This window comes from Telopea speciosissima, chromosome 6 (genome assembly GCF_018873765.1).
Source record: "Telopea speciosissima isolate NSW1024214 ecotype Mountain lineage chromosome 6, Tspe_v1, whole genome shotgun sequence".
NCBI classification, from domain to species: domain Eukaryota; kingdom Viridiplantae; phylum Streptophyta; class Magnoliopsida; order Proteales; family Proteaceae; genus Telopea; species Telopea speciosissima.
This window is the reverse complement of record NC_057921.1, coordinates 68542338-68559692: the sequence shown is the minus strand read 5'-3', so window position 1 is coordinate 68559692 and position 17355 is coordinate 68542338. Positions and strand designations below refer to the sequence as shown.

The 17355-nt window shown below is 39.1% G+C and overlaps 2 protein-coding genes across 2 annotated transcripts; both read left to right on the top strand.

Annotated features, from left to right (window-relative positions):
• Nucleotides 1-9158: 9158 nt before the first annotated feature.
• LOC122664673 (3-ketoacyl-CoA synthase 1) lies at nt 9159-10932 on the top strand. The gene has a single exon (XM_043860608.1). It carries the CDS (start codon nt 9290-9292, stop codon nt 10898-10900), a length of 1611 nt encoding a protein of 536 aa, XP_043716543.1. The 5' UTR covers nt 9159-9289; the 3' UTR covers nt 10901-10932.
• Nucleotides 10933-13110: 2178 nt separating this feature from the next.
• Nucleotides 13111-16023, top strand: LOC122664676. The gene is made up of 2 exons (XM_043860612.1): nt 13111-13407; nt 15860-16023. Exons 1-2 carry the CDS (start codon nt 13225-13227, stop codon nt 15953-15955), a joined length of 279 nt encoding a protein of 92 aa, XP_043716547.1. The 5' UTR covers nt 13111-13224; the 3' UTR covers nt 15956-16023.
• The last annotated feature ends 1332 nt before the right edge of the window (nt 16024-17355 follow it).

Sequence of the window (17355 nt, the reverse complement as noted above, 5' to 3'; positions counted from 1 at the left end):
CCTAAAATCCGAACTTCCGCTTCACTTTGTCCCCATCCGACTGTCACTAATTATAAATAAACCCCTGCACCATTTTCACGCGTCGTTACTTAAAACGGCCATAACTTCTTCGTTTCAACTCGGAATTAAGTGCCGTTTGAACTATTGCGAAGCTGACTCGATGGGCTATGCATCCATTTACACTTCTAAAAAGCTTAAAAACATCTCCTTAGCATCATCTCCTTCATTTTCACAAGAATTCACCTAAACCCTGAAAAGCACAAGAAAACACCGAGTAACTCTGTCCAATGTGATAAAATGTATAATTTATGCCCTAAAATTTCACACATAAATGTGCTCATCAGATTCCCCCACACTTGAACGTTACTTGTCCTCAAGTAAACAAAAGAAAAACTAACCTAGAATGCAAAAATCCTAACTCACTTTCGTAGGAATCACGGTTGCACTTAGCATGTGCAACAAGCCTTTAAACCCCTAGGTTACCCCTAGTGGATGAGTTTTGTCTCATGGGTGTTTGCAGTGAATATACACCCAAAATTCAATTGTAAATGAATACTGCAAATTTTAATCATAGCATAAGTAGGACAACATAATCCCAAAAAGTGTTCAACTAAAGATCAAGGAGCCAAAGGTTCCCCACACTTGAATTTTATCACCCCACATCAATTCAAGTAACAAGCATGCATCAAGTTCAAGGGATCTCCTCATATTTTCTGAACACTACTCACCTTCAAGTAAACCCCCCATAGCATCGATGGAACCAAAGACTTAGGCATTGAGTATTGTTGACCATACTTTTTTTTTTTTTCCAGGCATTAAGGCAAAAGTTTTTTTCTTTCTCAACCACAAACTCTATTTCTACTCCACTACTGTTCTCTGAATGACATGGTGGAGCATACACCAGACACCCAAATACTTGGTAGCTTCGCTTTTTGCATATATCCATAAGACATTGAGACATTGATGCAAGAGTTTTTTTTTTAAGTTTCCTTCCAAGGAATTTCGATCAAGTCACTCGCTTCATGAGGCACGATGTCTGTCTAGTCCCAAGGAATTCCACTTTCTTTTCTATTCCTTGTTTTTTTTCTTTTTCTTTTTTTCATTCACTTCCACTTTCATGCCTTGCCTTGCCACAAACAAATTGGTCTCAACTACTAGCCAAAAGATCAAAGGGTCCATAAAACACATAGAGGAATCTAGCCATCAAATGAAATAACGCTCATATTTTTCAATTCAATCCCTCTCATCGGACACAAACCAATTATCGTCCTTGAAAAGGGATTTTTTATTATTTCGCATGCTAGGATACCTAATTCCCTCTTTCTCTCGCTTTGCAATCAAAGAGATATATGCACAAAACCAAACTATTGTCACAATCAAAATTCACCAATTAAGCCCAACACCCCCCCCACACTTAATTCATGCAGTGTCCTCAATGCATGCATAAAAGAAAAAAATAAGGACAAGGGAGGAGATGAAGGGGCTTACCGGATATAATCAACAAAGAGAATCATGAAGAGTCATGAGCTTTACAAAAAGTGCTAGGAGCAAAGAATGAAATCTCACCATGGCGTGAATGGAGAAATAGCTTCAACCCGATAACACTCGACCATGAATTTTAGTAAAGCGAGAAATAATATGGAAGTTAAGAACAACTGAGAAATATTCAATAGAAAAATCTATCATCATGGGAAAGTGGAAAATAAAGGCATTAAAACTCAGGCCATAAATTCGTCCCTCCTCTCCCGTTTGCAATGTAGAACACCTATCATTCTTTGAAAAACCAATCAAAAACGGATCACAATACGCATAAAAAGGATTATGAATAACCTCATCTAAATAATCATCAAAAATTGGAGGTTTACTCAAATCAATCCTGGCAATACAACTATCCGCTCTTTGCAGAACTTGGTTTGCCAAATAAGGATCATGGAAATATACTTGAAAGGCATTATGACTAACATTGTCTTCCTCAATAAAATCGTCAAACCTAGGAGGTTTGGACAAATCAACATGTGAGACAATGAAATCCTCAAAATGACAATTATCTAAGTTTTTCAAAGAGAGAGGGGGAGATCGAATTTCCTGGCTTTCTATGTTATCATGAAAATCTGATTCTAAATCAATAAATTCACTAGGCTCACTAAAATCAGAAATTTCAGGCAAAATGTGGACTTCCTCAGGTAGCTCATCAAACCTCGCTTCACTAATATCTTTAGGAGACTCAATCTCAACAAATAAATTATCATGAAAAGCATCTTGTTGGGAGTGACTCTCATTAACCTCAAATTGGGGTGGTGGACTTTCAATATCATTAAACTGGGGATGGGGCGGTTCCGGCTGACTAGGTAATGTACCCGTTTCCTCCTCTTGCACCATGGTGATCAGTTGAGAGAGTTGCTTCTCCATAGTATTTTGGCTTGTTGTGAGAAGATCTATGTATTTTTCAAGTTCATTTAGTCTGACCTCCTCACCCATGTTCTGAAATTCAGGGGGTTGGTGGTATGGTTCAAGGAGAGGTGGCCCATTGAGATTCAATGGAGGGTTGGGCATTGGAGGACCATACTGACCATGATATTGGAAATTGGGTGGTCCAGCTTGGTTATTCCATTGATCCCACAAAAAATCGGGATGATCACTCCACCCCTGATTGTAAGTGCCAAAAGAATTGTATTGAAATTGAGGACTCACATTCTCATCACCATAGCTACCCCCATAAAGATTAGGGCATCCTTCCATAACATGGATTGTCTGGGGAAGTGACCAATCAAAATTTTCCGAAAGCCCATAGTTGGGTTGGGGAGCAAAATTGTACTGGGGTGGTGCAAAATTGTTCTCTCTCTCACTACTTTTGGTTTCCCTAACCTGTTTAAACATTTCCTCCAAAATCATGGTTGCCTTAGCATAGGTCCATCTTTCCCCCAAAGTCTTATTTGGAAGTGTATCTCCCATTATTCTAAATTAACCACCTATCCCAAATTGAGGTCTCCCATACAAAAAAAAAATTTTAAGAAAAATAAAAGACTAGAAAAAGAAAAAAAAAATACTAAAAACAAGAGGGAGCCCAAGGTAGATAGTGCATCTATCCCTCAGAAATCGAAACAATGGTTCCAAAGCTGTAAGGTTGCCATATAGGTTGACAGCAAGGGAACCTGTATAGTCTTCACGAGCCACCTACGGGCGACTCCAAATGGATTCTGATGTAGGGTGGAGGACTACCATACGTTTATGTTTTCAACGCTCTCACTATGTCGCTTTCCTGTTATCAAGAGTGGTCACCTCCAAAGATAAGTCACATGCCAATCCAAACCACCCAACGAATCAAGGGGCACCAAGATTAGCTGGGTTTGGGCATATAAAGGACTTTAGATTGGGCGCACACTATTTGAAACAGAAGAGAAACAAGAGGAGGTTTTCAAAAACTAATTTTTTTTTTTTTCAGGAAAAGAAGAGAAAATAATAAACTAAAACACTTCGAACTACTTAAAAATCAGAAAAATAAAATGGACTATAATCTCCCAGGAAACGGCGCCAAAAACTTGTTTGAGTTAAAATAATACCGCAAGCGTACGGGTCAATCGTAGCTACGGGTCGAACACGAGGAGATATACGCCACTCTATTTAATTAACTTAAAAGTAATGCAAAGTGGACCAAATTAAAGTGTTAAATTAAACTAATTAAACTAATGAAAATTAATGCATCCTAACTCATAAGCATCTAACAAAATTAAGGGATTAAATTGGCGTCCTAACGCATGAGCATCTAACCTATCAAACTAAAGCGAATTGAAAGGAATAATAAAAACGCAGCCACACTTCATAATCACATAAAAAGAAATAAGGGAATAAAAGTGCATCCACATACCACAACCATATAAAAAAAATAAAAGAAATAGAGGGAGAAGAAGAAGAAGATAGAGAGAGATATAAGAAAGGGAGAATGAGATTAAGGGTTTAGAGAATGAGATACCTTGATGTGCTTGAATACTTGAATAAACTCACCATGGCTTCCTCTTCTAAATCTCCATGTCTTGTCATCAACATAGGAACTTAGACTAGGAAGCTTTAAACTAAAACTATTACAACCATTAAACTAGACTTATGAAATCAAAACTAAGAACTTGAAATCAAAACTAAGAACTTAAGCCAAAAATAGGAAAAGAAGAGAAAATTTCACTAAGTGAATGAAATAAAAATTACACTAAAAAACTGAATTAAAATTGAACTAGAAACTAACTAAAAACTGAACTAAAAAACTATTAACTCCTTACAACCCAGAGGGTAAGGGGTATTTATAAGAGGAAGAGAGGAGAAGAGAGAAGAGGGAAGTGTAGGAGAAATATTCCTAAGAAAAGAGAATATTCTCTTCTCCTTCCTCTTTTACAATGCCTTGAATCCTAAGAAAAAAAAAAAATAGAAAGAGAAGAAGAGAAAATTGTTTATGTAGCCTTCTATTTCTGAAAAGTAAACTTCCAATTCCAACAGTCTTCTTTTCTTTGTAGATATCTTCTCCAAGCAATAAAATCAAAGCATCTTTGATTTTTCAACTTTCCATAGGTGAGAGAATATCTTTCAAAATAAATCTATCCCAAATAAAATTCCAGAAGTGCCCTTGAGAAGTTGGAGGAGAGAGAGAGTAAGGGTGATGACTAGGATTCCTTCAAGAATAAATAAAATATTCATTCTGTCCTTCAGAAAATGTGGAGCATGGGGTGTTTATATAGGTCTCACCATTGTGTTCCTTGCGAAAAATCACACAAAATAGACCCAAATTTCATCCAATTCGGAGTTGGGGAGCCCAAGATATCTCAAGTTGAAGTTGGACTGTCCAGAGCCTTCCAAATGGAATCTTTCGGGTACGGTAAAGTAACTTCTGATAATTGCATTAAGGCTCCTAAAATCCGAACTTCCGCTTCACTTTGTCCCCATCCGACTGTCACTAATTATAAATAAACCCCTGCAGACCATTTTCACGCGTCGTTACGAAAACGGCCATAACTTCTTCGTTTCAACTCGGAATTAAGTGCCGTTTGAACCATTGCGAAGCTGACTCGATGGGCTAAGCATCCATTTACACTTCTAAAAAGCTTAAAAACATCTCCTTAGCATCATCTCCTTCATTTTCACAAGAATTCACCTAAACCCTGAAAAGCACAAGAAAACACCGAGTAACTCTGTCCAATGTGGTAAAATGTATAATTTATGCCCTAAAATTTCACACATAAATGTGCTCATTAGGCATAGATGTAACTAATACGCCATTGGGTCTGTAGACTCTTGCAGATTAGCGTACTTGTACTATCCTGTTTTTTGATACTGCAATGGAAGAAAAAATTACCTTGATTCTAACACTACATTGGGTAACCCCCAATCCCCAACCGTCATCCTATTCAACCCAAGGAAAAGTTTCTAATCCAATTTTTTAATTGCTTTTTGGTTTCATATCGGATTAAATTCTTAAGGAAAAGGATGGCACGTTGCCCGCACAAGCACTCTTAACAATCATTGATGCATTCTTTCTTCTCTCTTCAATGATCATGGTGAACTAAAATACATGCCTGAAATTCCAAATTTCTCCCCCTTTTTAGGCAAAATCGAATTTTCCAAATTTGAGAAATTTTATCGTGGGAAGTTCTCAGAAACCTTGATTGCAAGGTGTCACAGGTGCAAGTCGGGTGAGAAGAGAAGTTCACAGTGGGAAGAGTCCACCGTCGCATGTCGAGGAAGGAGTTCAGAGTCGCAAGTCGGGGTAGTTCATATGGTGGGAAGAGTTCGCCGTTGCACGTCGGGCGTGAGGAGATCGCAGGTTGCACGAGGAGTCGAGGAGATGTAGGTCTCGAAAAACGATTGCAGGTCACAGGAGTTGATAAACAATCGCGCAAAAGAGGAGAAAACCTCCAGTAAAAATCACCGTCATTCATGTGGGACATCCTCCCCCCCTAGGAAGAAAGTTCTCTGTCTGAGAGTGCTGGCCTATTTCTCTGGGAGTGTGGCCTAGGCCAGCACTCTCATGAGTCTATTTCTCTCTTCCTTATTTGAAAAGATACTTCTATCCTTCTTGTTTTAAGGAGGAGAGAGATAGACACATGGGAGTGCTAGCGTAGACCACAATCCCGGACAGAAAACTGCTTCCCATAATTCTATTACCTGGATCAACCATCCCATTCATGTTATGTTCCAAAACTATTCCAAAAGAATCATAGAAACACCAGAATCATTCCTTTTTTTAATGTTACCATACACACCCTAATTTGCTTTAAGTTACTTAAAACTTTCTGCTTGTGCCTCCAATAATGTTTGGAATGGTAAAGATGCGATGATGTGTGTGATAAGTGATTGGAACATGTTGGAGATGATTTTATTATTCGAATATCTGAGAGATAACTGCAACCCGGAAACCCCAGACATTTATTAGTTGGACATAATTAATATAGCCAACAGGCCATCCATCCAACAACTTATGTTTAAAACTACAACATTTAATGGTTTCAGATCGGTCATATTCGAATACCAAATGGTAGCAAGTTGGAAGCAGGTGATGGAAATTCATCCAGATTCCAGTGTGTAGCTGTTTCTTGCCAACTTCAATTCTCGCCATAACTCTCTCTCTCTCTCTCTCTTCCTCTTCTGATCAGTATCCGCCGTGATTAAGGAATGCAGATCATCTCCAATGATATGCATGAGATGTGGTCCATATCAATGGGGTGTGGTGACCACATTCCATGGATGGTGTGAGATCGACTCTGGTAGTTAAATGTCATTAAAGAGGATCTGGGCTTGTGAATGTGTCAATTTCCAACCTGATCCAGTTGGATTGAAAGAAATTGATTGAGAAAAACCATACCATATCGAACCAAACCTTTATTGGTTTGGATTCTCATGAAACCAACATAAAATCAAACCAAAATGGACCGATTGAAATCAGAAACTGAACGGAAATCATAAAAACCTTATACAAACCGATATTAAGTATAAAGAAAATTTGTTTTCCCAATACTTTTAATGTATATAAATATATATGAAAATCCAAAACTGAATCGGCAATAACTGATAATGGATCGATAATAGCATGTGTCAATCCGATAAAAGAGCGAACCAAACTAGATCAAAACCGAAACCAAACTTTGTCTTAATAATTTGGTTTCGTTGTTATTGCCCTAATACCCGACCGAAACCGAATCAAACCAACCCATTAACACCCCCGAAGCTAATGACCAAATATATAGCACTATCTGATGAATACAGATATTGCTAATTAAATTTGTGAGTCGCTGGACGCCCATGTTGTCAAAAATGTAGAAAAAAGGAAGGATCGACAGAGAGGGCCATATCTGGGTGCGTGACAAGCGCTCAACAAGGAGAATAGACATAACACACCTATTTTTGATGTTTGACCCATCATCCTTCATCTAATGATCCTTTAATGACCAATCGCCTAAACTCAACTGCTCATGGTTAGTAAATATGGATATTATATTCTATATTATTTATGTATTTTATGCTATTTATAGAAAATGTATTCTATATATTATTTTTTAAAGATATAATAAAAATGCATATTTATATATTAAACACGTATAATATATTATTGATATGACGTACTAACAACATGCAACTACCTTCTTTTCTCTCTCTCTCCCATACATGTAGTAATGAAGAGAAGGAATTTCCTCATTGTTTTTTCTTATTTTGATTACTTTTATTATGTTTAGTTGACTTGGGCATTATTTTTTGGATAAGTTGAATTTTTTATGCTATTATAATGTTGAATAGATACTGTACACATCATTTGTGTATAATTAACATTTGCCCTTATTTTTACTCCCAATTTGTAAAAAATAAAAACGTATATGTATTTGATATTTTATCGTATGTATTTTTTATGCTAAATTTCAATAAAAATACCATTAAAATTGAAGTCCGTTTTATGATTGTACATATCCGTATCCTTTCGTCATACCCATATTTACTAACTATGCAGTGGCCACATAATTCCTCTCCATTTTTTCTCTACAATAAATAATAATAATAATAATTTCTCCTCACCCTCTAAAAATTTAGACCTTCATTCCCATGGAAATATTTCCCATAAATTTTCGTTGTATTCTTCATGAGCTGGTTTACCAGAAAAAAAGAAATCATGATGAGCTGCAAACCTCCCTTGAGTCCTTACTCATTTTCTCTTGTTTACATTTATTATCTAAATTACAAGTTGAATGCTTGCTAGTTTTCAAACACATATAGATGAGTGAAAAAGAAGTAACAATTCTATTTTTTTTGCCCTTCTACTATAACACACAATTTTCTTAATGTGGGTAAATCTTGTAGTTTATATGCCAACTCATATATATATATTTAATATAATGACATTGACATATCACTTTCAAATATATTTTAAACCCTTTTTTATTCTTATCTTAACTAAATTCTGAGAGTAATATAAAGGAGCATGAAAAGAAGGTTACAATTACTCACTTCACCATTTTGGTGGCAACAAGATCTACCCGTTATTTAAATATTCAGTGGCAACAGTAAAGTATGCAGTAATGATGCATGAGCTGGCTTGAATAAAAGCATGAAATCTCGCATCCTCACATGGACATGGACAATATATGAGGCAAATTAAAGTCAAGCGTCCCCACACCCAATCAACCACACATCAACTGTGCAACAACGAATGTGGCACCACCACCACCACCACCACTACTGTCACCGCTTCGACCAAGACCCCAATCCGAAAGAAGCCTTATCTAATATTACCGGCAGTAGTAGATGACTGAGTCTTGACTTTGTAGTTTATTTATTTATTTTATTTAAGAAGAAAAAACACCCTTTTAAGTTTTAAGTCATTGGTGGTTGAGCAATCTTTCCCCAACTCAGAACTACTCACTTTAATTACATCCCTCGTACATCCAGCTTTCTTGCTGCTAATGTACAACCCCCAACCTCCATCCGCCTCCCTCTTTCCCTCTTTCCTTTTCTTATGCACAGCCTTAGTGGGTCCATGGTTCCTGTTCAGTTCTCTCTCTCTCTCTCTCTCTCTCTCTCTCTCTGCATTCTTCATTCTTCATGTTCACATCAGTTAGCTGAACAAATCGTGTGAGGTGTTATTTCCTATTTCTCTCTCTCACCATTCTTCAGGGTTCACATCAGTTAGCTGAACAAATCGTGTGAGGCGTTACTTCTTCCTTTCCTACACGCTCGTCTTTATATATAAACAACGCATTTCTTGTTCATTTCACCATAACGAGAGAGAGAGACAGAGAGAGAGAGAGAGAGAGAGAGAGAGATGGGGAATATAGAGATGGATAAGGAGAGGTTAACGGCGGAAATGGCATTTAAGGAAGATTCATCTTCCATTGTGATCAAAATCCGGCGAAATTTGCCGGACTTCTTGCAGTCTGTAAAACTCAAATACGTGAAATTGGGTTACGGGTATGCATGTAACTATGCGACTGTTGTTGTGTTCTTAGTGGTTGCTCTTCCCTTTTTCTTAGCCTCAGCGGTTCAGCTCAAACGTCTCAGTTTCGACCAGGTCCCGGAATTAGATTTATGGATTACGACGAGGCCCACCCTTCAGTTAGACAACACGTTGGTTGGGCTGTCCGGTGCCGCCGTTCTGGCCTTCCTCCTAACCCTCTACTGGATCAAGCGGTCCAGACAGATTTACCTGGTGGATTTTGCATGTTACAAACCGGACGACGAGGGGAAGTTGTCGGGTGAAGCCTTCCTGAAGATGACAGAGGAAAACGGCGCCTTCGAGGAAGATACGGTTCTGTTCCAAAAGCGGATCTCGGCCAGGTCAGGTCTCGGTGACGAGACGTATCTGCCCCTGGGGATCACCTCCAGGCCCCCCAAACTGTGTATGGAGGAGGCTCGATCCGAGGCCGAGTTGGTCATGTTCGGTGCTCTGGACTCGCTTTTCAAGAAAACCGGTGTTCGACCCAGGGACGTTGGCATCTTAATCGTCAATTGCAGCCTCTTCAACCCAACTCCCTCTCTGTCCTCCATGATCGTCAATCACTATAAGTTGCGAAGTGACATCAAGAGCTTCAACCTGGGTGGGATGGGCTGCAGCGCTGGCCTCATTTCCATCGATCTCGCCAAGGACCTCCTCAGGGCGCAACCAAACACGTACGCTGTGGTGGTGAGCACAGAGAACATTACCCTTAATTGGTACTTCGGCAACGACCGATCCATGCTCCTCTGCAATTGCATCTTCCGAATGGGCGGCGCCGCTGTGCTCCTCTCGAACAGAACCAGCGACAGAGCCCGCTCCAAATACCAGCTCGTCCACACCGTGAGAACCCATAAGGGCGCCGATGACAACAGCTACAACTGTGTGTACCAAAAAGAAGACGAAAAGGGGACTGTTGGGGTCTCACTTGCCCGAGAACTGATGGCTGTCGCAGGTGACGCTCTAAAAACCAACATAACCACTCTGGGTCCCCTGGTGTTGCCATTATCCGAGCAGTTCAGGTTCTTCGTTACTCTGGTGCGAAGGAAAGTGATGAAGGCCAAGGTGAAGCCCTACATACCAGACTTCAAGCTCGCATTTGAGCACTTTTGCATCCACGCCGGTGGGAGGGCCGTGTTGGACGAGTTGCAGAAGAATTTAAGACTCAGTGAGTGGCATATGGAGCCGTCGCGGATGACGCTTCACCGCTTCGGTAACACGTCCAGCAGCTCCTTGTGGTACGAGTTGGCTTACACTGAGGCGAAGGGCCGAGTCGCACGCGGAGATCGAGTTTGGCAGATCGCGTTCGGGTCCGGCTTCAAATGTAACAGTTCGGTATGGAGAGCGCTGAGAGCGATTCCTACTAGGGAGTGTTTAGCCACCTCAGCCAACAACCCTTGGGCTGACTGTATCGATCGTTACCCTGTTAAGGTTCCCGTTTGACTGAATCAGACATGTGGTGGGATCCTAATGCCTTATAAATCTCCACGGCGGCAGGGTTTTTTTTTCTTTCTGCTATTACTTATCTTGGAATTGTAATTTATTTCCCCTAGCTATAGTAGTAAACGATTATTATTTCGATTTATAAAAAAAAAAAGAAGATTATTATTTGGAGTAATCTCATCTACACTTTCAATGTATGGTTTGAGGAATCGATATCAGATCGGTGGAGACCGATACTGATTCTTGACCAGTCTTCTATCGAAAGATTAGTATGGACAAAGGTAAAAATGTAACAAAATTTTGTTTTTTTCAAAAGAAATCGGGTTAAATCTGTTTGATCCGGATCGCTATCTGCCAAGATCAATACTAATACTGATCATAGTTAGTAAGTTCGGGAACGGCATTATTATGGGAACGGATACGCATGGCAGTCAAATAGACTATACGGCAATAATATTTTTCAAAAAATCGGGTGCAATGATATATTACGATAATTATACGGTACGTGTTTAATATGGGTATAATACAACTGTTCTATACAAATCCAGGAGTAAAAATACAAACATATATTCACTATGCAATAAACATGTACACCAAATAAAAATAATTGTAGCATTTATTGATGTGCATAAATATATAGTTTGATTGGTTAACAAGTTTAGATTCATTATATTCTTTATTGTAGGGTTTAAAATGACCAATCAAAAGGGATGATTGAAATGAATATTGCTTATATCCCTCTTAAATGAATTGAGATTAAAGAGAGAGGGAGTTGTTGGTTGGCAACCGATGACAAATGGAAGGAGAGCTAAGGAGAGGTCTCGTGTGAAAGGAAAGAAGAAATGACTAAATGGGTATGAGGTAAAGGGATCCTTTCTCTCTCTGATTATTTTAAGATTTTGCTGCATATAATTTAATTTTTTCTCTACTCTTGAATTGTCAGGTTACTCAGTTCCTGTTTGCAACATGGAAAGCTGGACTTGGGCTTTCTCAAGAACTTCCTGCTCTGTAGAGGCGCTCATCGAATATCTTCAAGAACTTCCTCAAGGTCTCTTCAATTGAGATTTTTCGGAAAACGGGAAGGGCCATGAGATGGTTCAGGAGCCTGTTGGGGATGAAGAAAAAGAAGGAACAGAAGGAGAACTCTAACAGCGGTGAACCCAGGACCTGACATGGTTACTTCTAAGCAAGAAAGGGTTGTAGGTAGCACCGCCATGGGATTGCAGAGAAAAGTGGAAGGTAGAAATGAGTGACGATGGATTTGGTTGGAATGAAATGGGTTTGGTTGAATTTGAATCGGTTGGTGGGTTTGGTTTGGGGTTCAAGGTGGTTTAAACAACCATCTCATGTGCTTTTCAAAATATTTTGAATTATTTAACAATCATCCGTTGGATGCATGTCTGGTCAGGTGGCGCACTGTGAGCTAAGGGAAGTAGGATGGAAGTACCAATTTGGAAATAGAGGCTGTGAATCCACTATTCCACTTACTTAGAAAACTCTGCCACTTGAAATGTTCTACCTCTTCCACTCTCTTTCCTTTATGGTAGAGAACACCTATTACACACACTTCTCCAAATTGCCCTTGATTTCCGCATCTCATTAAGAAAAGTGTTTGCCAACTCATATGGCAGTTGCACACACAATTCAAATAGTCTACAGCACAGTTGTCCGTAGTGGCCTTTGCGGCACAGATTGGGCCGCGTGCACAATGATCGCCTTACCCCTGCTCAGGTAAGGCATTTGGGCAAGGGTAAGGCAGTTTTTGCACGCACGGCTCAGTCTGCACTGCTCAGGCCGCTACGAGCAGTGCGCTGTAGAGGATCTGAATCCTTTGCACATATGGGCTTGAGCCCAACATGGTCAAACACCAACAAATTCTCTATCTTCTCCATTAGAATACCTAGACCATTGAACCAAACCTTCAACCGATCTAAATAAAAGGCATCAAACTCAACAAGTTAATCATTCAATGGTTCAACATGGAATCGATAGCATCCGATGGCCAAAGTGGAAGGTACTTTTGTAAAGAAAAACATGATTTTGTCTAATCTTGTAATTTTCCTAAGTATTTTCAATCTTATACAATGACAAAATCACATCATCAAAAGGAGAGGAGATTCTCTCTTTCTCCACAGGTTGAAGGAAAACTTGATCCAAATAAATTGAAGTGTGTAGTCCGCCGCGCCCGATGGAATGAAGTGCGTAGTTCGCCGCGGCCATTCCTGGTGTGTACCCCAAGGGCTTTACCTTTAAAAGCTAGTTTTCACGTAAGCCTTTAAACAAACATATTACTTGGACACTCACAATTTCTTCTCTTTTGTTTTATGATACGAACGAAGACACATACTTCAATTCCGATCTGGTCTGCGACAGGGGAGAAAGAGATGGGGTACTTTCTGAGAGTTAGGTTAGCATCTTTCTTTGCAGGTGCTGCAACTGCGTCCGCCGTTGGTCTATTGGTCCTTTACAGGGATTACAAAGTGGCTCAGGAATCCATCTCTCAGCAGGTTGGTGGTCTCTTTATGATTTCCTTCGATCATATTAACTTTTAGTCTATATCTCACCCTGGAATTCATCTCTTGGCATGTTGGTGTGCTTTGTATGAATTTATCCTCAAAAACTATTTCAATAGCTGTTTTGCATCTTTGCGATTGCCGTATCAAGCAAAGCAATCTCGAAATTATGGAAAATGTTTGTTGCCATCATCATGGGCAGAGGTCTGATGTCTCATGTTAAGGATTTCCAAGAATTTTAGAGTTCGTATGCTTTGCTTTCTTTGGTTTCAAAGATATTGTAGTCTAAATCCTGTGGTGGGGGTTGGAAATCTAAATTGGCGAATTCCTGTAATCTGCTTACTTCTCCTGCGTTTGTTCTGGTATACATTACTCCAGGAGTCCTTTTCTGAAAGGGAAAAAATGAAGTTTGCAGGGGTTTAAAAGATTTCACATGTGTTCTTCACCAAAAAAAAAAAAAAAAAAAAAAAGATCTCACATGTCCTGTAGAACACCACAATATTTGTTATAAAATTAGAAAAAATTACTAGGAAGAAGGAGCGGATAGTTTCCCATCACTCGGAAATTTCACATCCTGATGTCCTGAATAGTTTCTCTACTGTTTCAGGAATGATGATTTCATAAGATCATATTTCAAAAGGTAGAAAAAGCATTAATGATTATGGTAGGAAACCTGATGGCTCCAGCAGCAGGTGAAAACCATAGGGTGGAAGAGACGAATGAGAGATCAAATGGGGAAACTAAAAAGCGCTTGGTTGGGGGGGGTGGGGAGGAGGGGGTTGTTCTTACCCATAATGCGTTTTTAATGTCGGGGTGATTGAATGTTCAAACTGCGTCCTAGACAACTTGGCATTTGAAATGAAAGTAACGTTCATCTCAGAGAAAAGAATCCATTCAAATAACAAGACTTTTTTCTAACCAGTTAAATGGACATCAGGCTCAAAAGTCTGACATCCTGAACATCCAAAACAGCATTCAGAGCACCGACTCACTTGAAAGTACTGCTTGAAAGCATCACACCTTCGAGGTGAGACAAACTCTCATAAACATTGAAATAGAAGAGATTACAAGTGTTAACAGACCGCTCTGGTTGTCCCCATTAATGCCATTCGAAGGGTTATTTGAAATCTATTGATTATGAAAATTTAAACTTAGATGACTTTCCTGATCTAGTCACCTCTTGAGGCTACCCTGAAGTCCACTAGATACACCAGTTTGCTAGTCATGTCCTTTCTAATCTTGCCACTCATCCATGCCAACGTCCTCATTCTAGAAATACTCGTTTTATGCAGCAGTCTGCTTGGTAAAGCAAGGCAAATTGCGTTGCCTTCTGCTCCATAAAACTTGGCCGGTCTTTTATGTAATTTATAATGATCTAATAGTTGAGACGTGTGTGTTTATTTGTGCCTCTTATCATTTCCTGAAAATTAAGTATTATTTTAGAATATTCCTCTATGTTTGTTTATGTAATACTTTGGCATGACACATTCAATTTATACGGCGTGTTTCTCAGTTCGTTAGCACCGACATTTTTACGAACTCCAACTTCTTTAAACCTGGTCTTTACCTCTTGTTCATGCTTGTTCTGTATGAGATATCACTAATAAGAATAGAATTGCTACTCCCCCATTTACTGTATGGGACCTTTACTGAGGGCATTACTCTGTGCATTAAATTTGAGATTACTCTCTCATTTCTAATCATCAGTTGCCAGGTTTTGTTTACATGATTCTGCTTGATTTCAAAACAAATTATCTTTTTCATAGCAAATAACTCCTCTGTTACCTGATAAATCTTTTCACATTAAAGGATTCCAATTCAAATTGGCACATGTCGGCTATTTGTGTCTTTGGAGCTCAAAGAATATTAAAGAAAGTAGGAATATAAGTTTACATAAAAACCTGTAGGCCATTACAGAATGGAAATGTGAAAATAGTATGATACAGGAAAAAAAAAAAAAAACTTGGGAGACAATATCAGAAACCATGAAACCCATTGAATATCTGCATTGCATACTGTTCACCTTTGCAAAGCATTTTATGTTTTAGATCTTGACGACTCCTTCTTTAAGAGGGAGGATGTTTTTTTCCAAATGTATTTAATCTGCCAACATTTTAAGCACATCATGTGATACAGTCAAATCAGTTTGTGCTTCCTAAAGATGGAAGTTGAATTGCCTATGGTCTTTATTTTGGTATTAATAAAGGTGAGAATGGTAGGAAAGAAAGAAAAGCAATGACGGTGAATTGCAGACGCCCTGTTTCTTATAACTAAAACAGATTCTTTATCGGAAACACAGGATTTATATCCTTGTGATGATTTTTATTATTAATCAATAGGGATGTTACTGGACAGAAATCGATATGTGGATGAGTTCATATTCTAGCAGCAACCTGAATAATCTGAGTTGTTCCACGCTGCTAATAGCTGAACTTGCTTTCTCCAGATGAAAGGCCTCTTTGAGTCTCTGGATGGACGTATCTTATCTTTGGAGAAGTTGAAAGAAGCTGAGGCTCCTCAGCATGTGGAAACCACTGAGTAGATGTCACGGAGATTTGGTTTGTCAGCTCATTGAAATGTTTGTTATCAACATGCCAACTGCATGCCTTTTTTAATTTTTGAAAAAGGGGTGGGGGAGAGGGGGGGGGGGGGGGGGGAAGGGGTTGTGTGTGTGTAATAATCACATCTCAGGTGATCTGCATGTGACTTGACTCGGTGATTATTGACTGAAATGAAGATGATATTCATACAATTTTCTGTATGTCATGAATGGGCTAAAACATTTGCAGTTGTCTCAGGTATAGTTTTTTTTGGTTCCCACTGTTTCTCATTAAAACAGTACTTGTAGTAGTTTGAAGTAGTATCAGTATCCAGAACCCAAACTTCACTACAGCCGCAGACAGAAAATGATTGATTTCCCATCTCCATCTGCATGAGGTTGCTTCTATATATGACGGCATATACAGAGTACAACCATGAAGCATAAAAATTCTAGAAAATTAAGTCCCATTATCGTTTCCTTTTACGAGCAATTGGTTGAAACTTAAGGCTTATTTTGTAGGTGGCCGTCGGTCATGCCATATTTCTGAGGCTTGTGAACTATGTTAGGGGTTTTACCATGGGATAATCACTGGGCTAGCTCAATTGAATCCACTTGTTTGAGCTTGTGGTGCAGACAATACGAGAAAGACAGATCAAGGTGCTGGCTGCAAGTGGAACTAGTGGATGTGGTTGGTCAAAATCCATTTAGACCTCCATATGCTTGTGGTGAGCTAATTAACTCGTTCCAGGTTTTTTGTTTTTTGGAGAACTTTGTCATAGAATTGTGAGGACAAACTGTTACAGTACAACAACCTCCATATGCTTGTAGTGAGCTGGTTAACTCGTTCCAAGTTTTTTGTTTTTTGGAGAACTTTGTCATAGCTTTGTGAGGACAAATTGTTACAGTACAACAATTCTAACTTGGAAAGGACGACATGAGGGCTCTTTGAGTCCGACGAGTAAAGGAGTGATTATTAATTAATGCATGAACCTCATCCTTCAATCTTGAGTGGCTTTGGCCTGGCCTAGGTTTGTCTGCGTATTTTGTGTGCTTCGGCTCTGATTATCTCGGTTCAGTCAGAAGTCCAAATATTCAAAGCCTAAGCAGTAAGCAGAGACCTGATCCAAAAGATCCTGTAACAGGACACCCAAGATCACCATTAACTAATGCATGAGAATAGGATGGAGTCATCTTTCGATTTCCCAATGATGGACTAGTATTTGCTATGAACTAGATATTTCAATCAGATTCAGATGTGAGGTCATCGCAACTCTGGTCTTTAGAGAGAGAGAGAGAGAGAGAGTTCCATTCCAACACTGTTATATCGAATCAATCATATATTAACTGTGTCCTAGCCTCACACCTGGAAGCTTGTTTTTTATTTTTTCCTCAAAATTCAA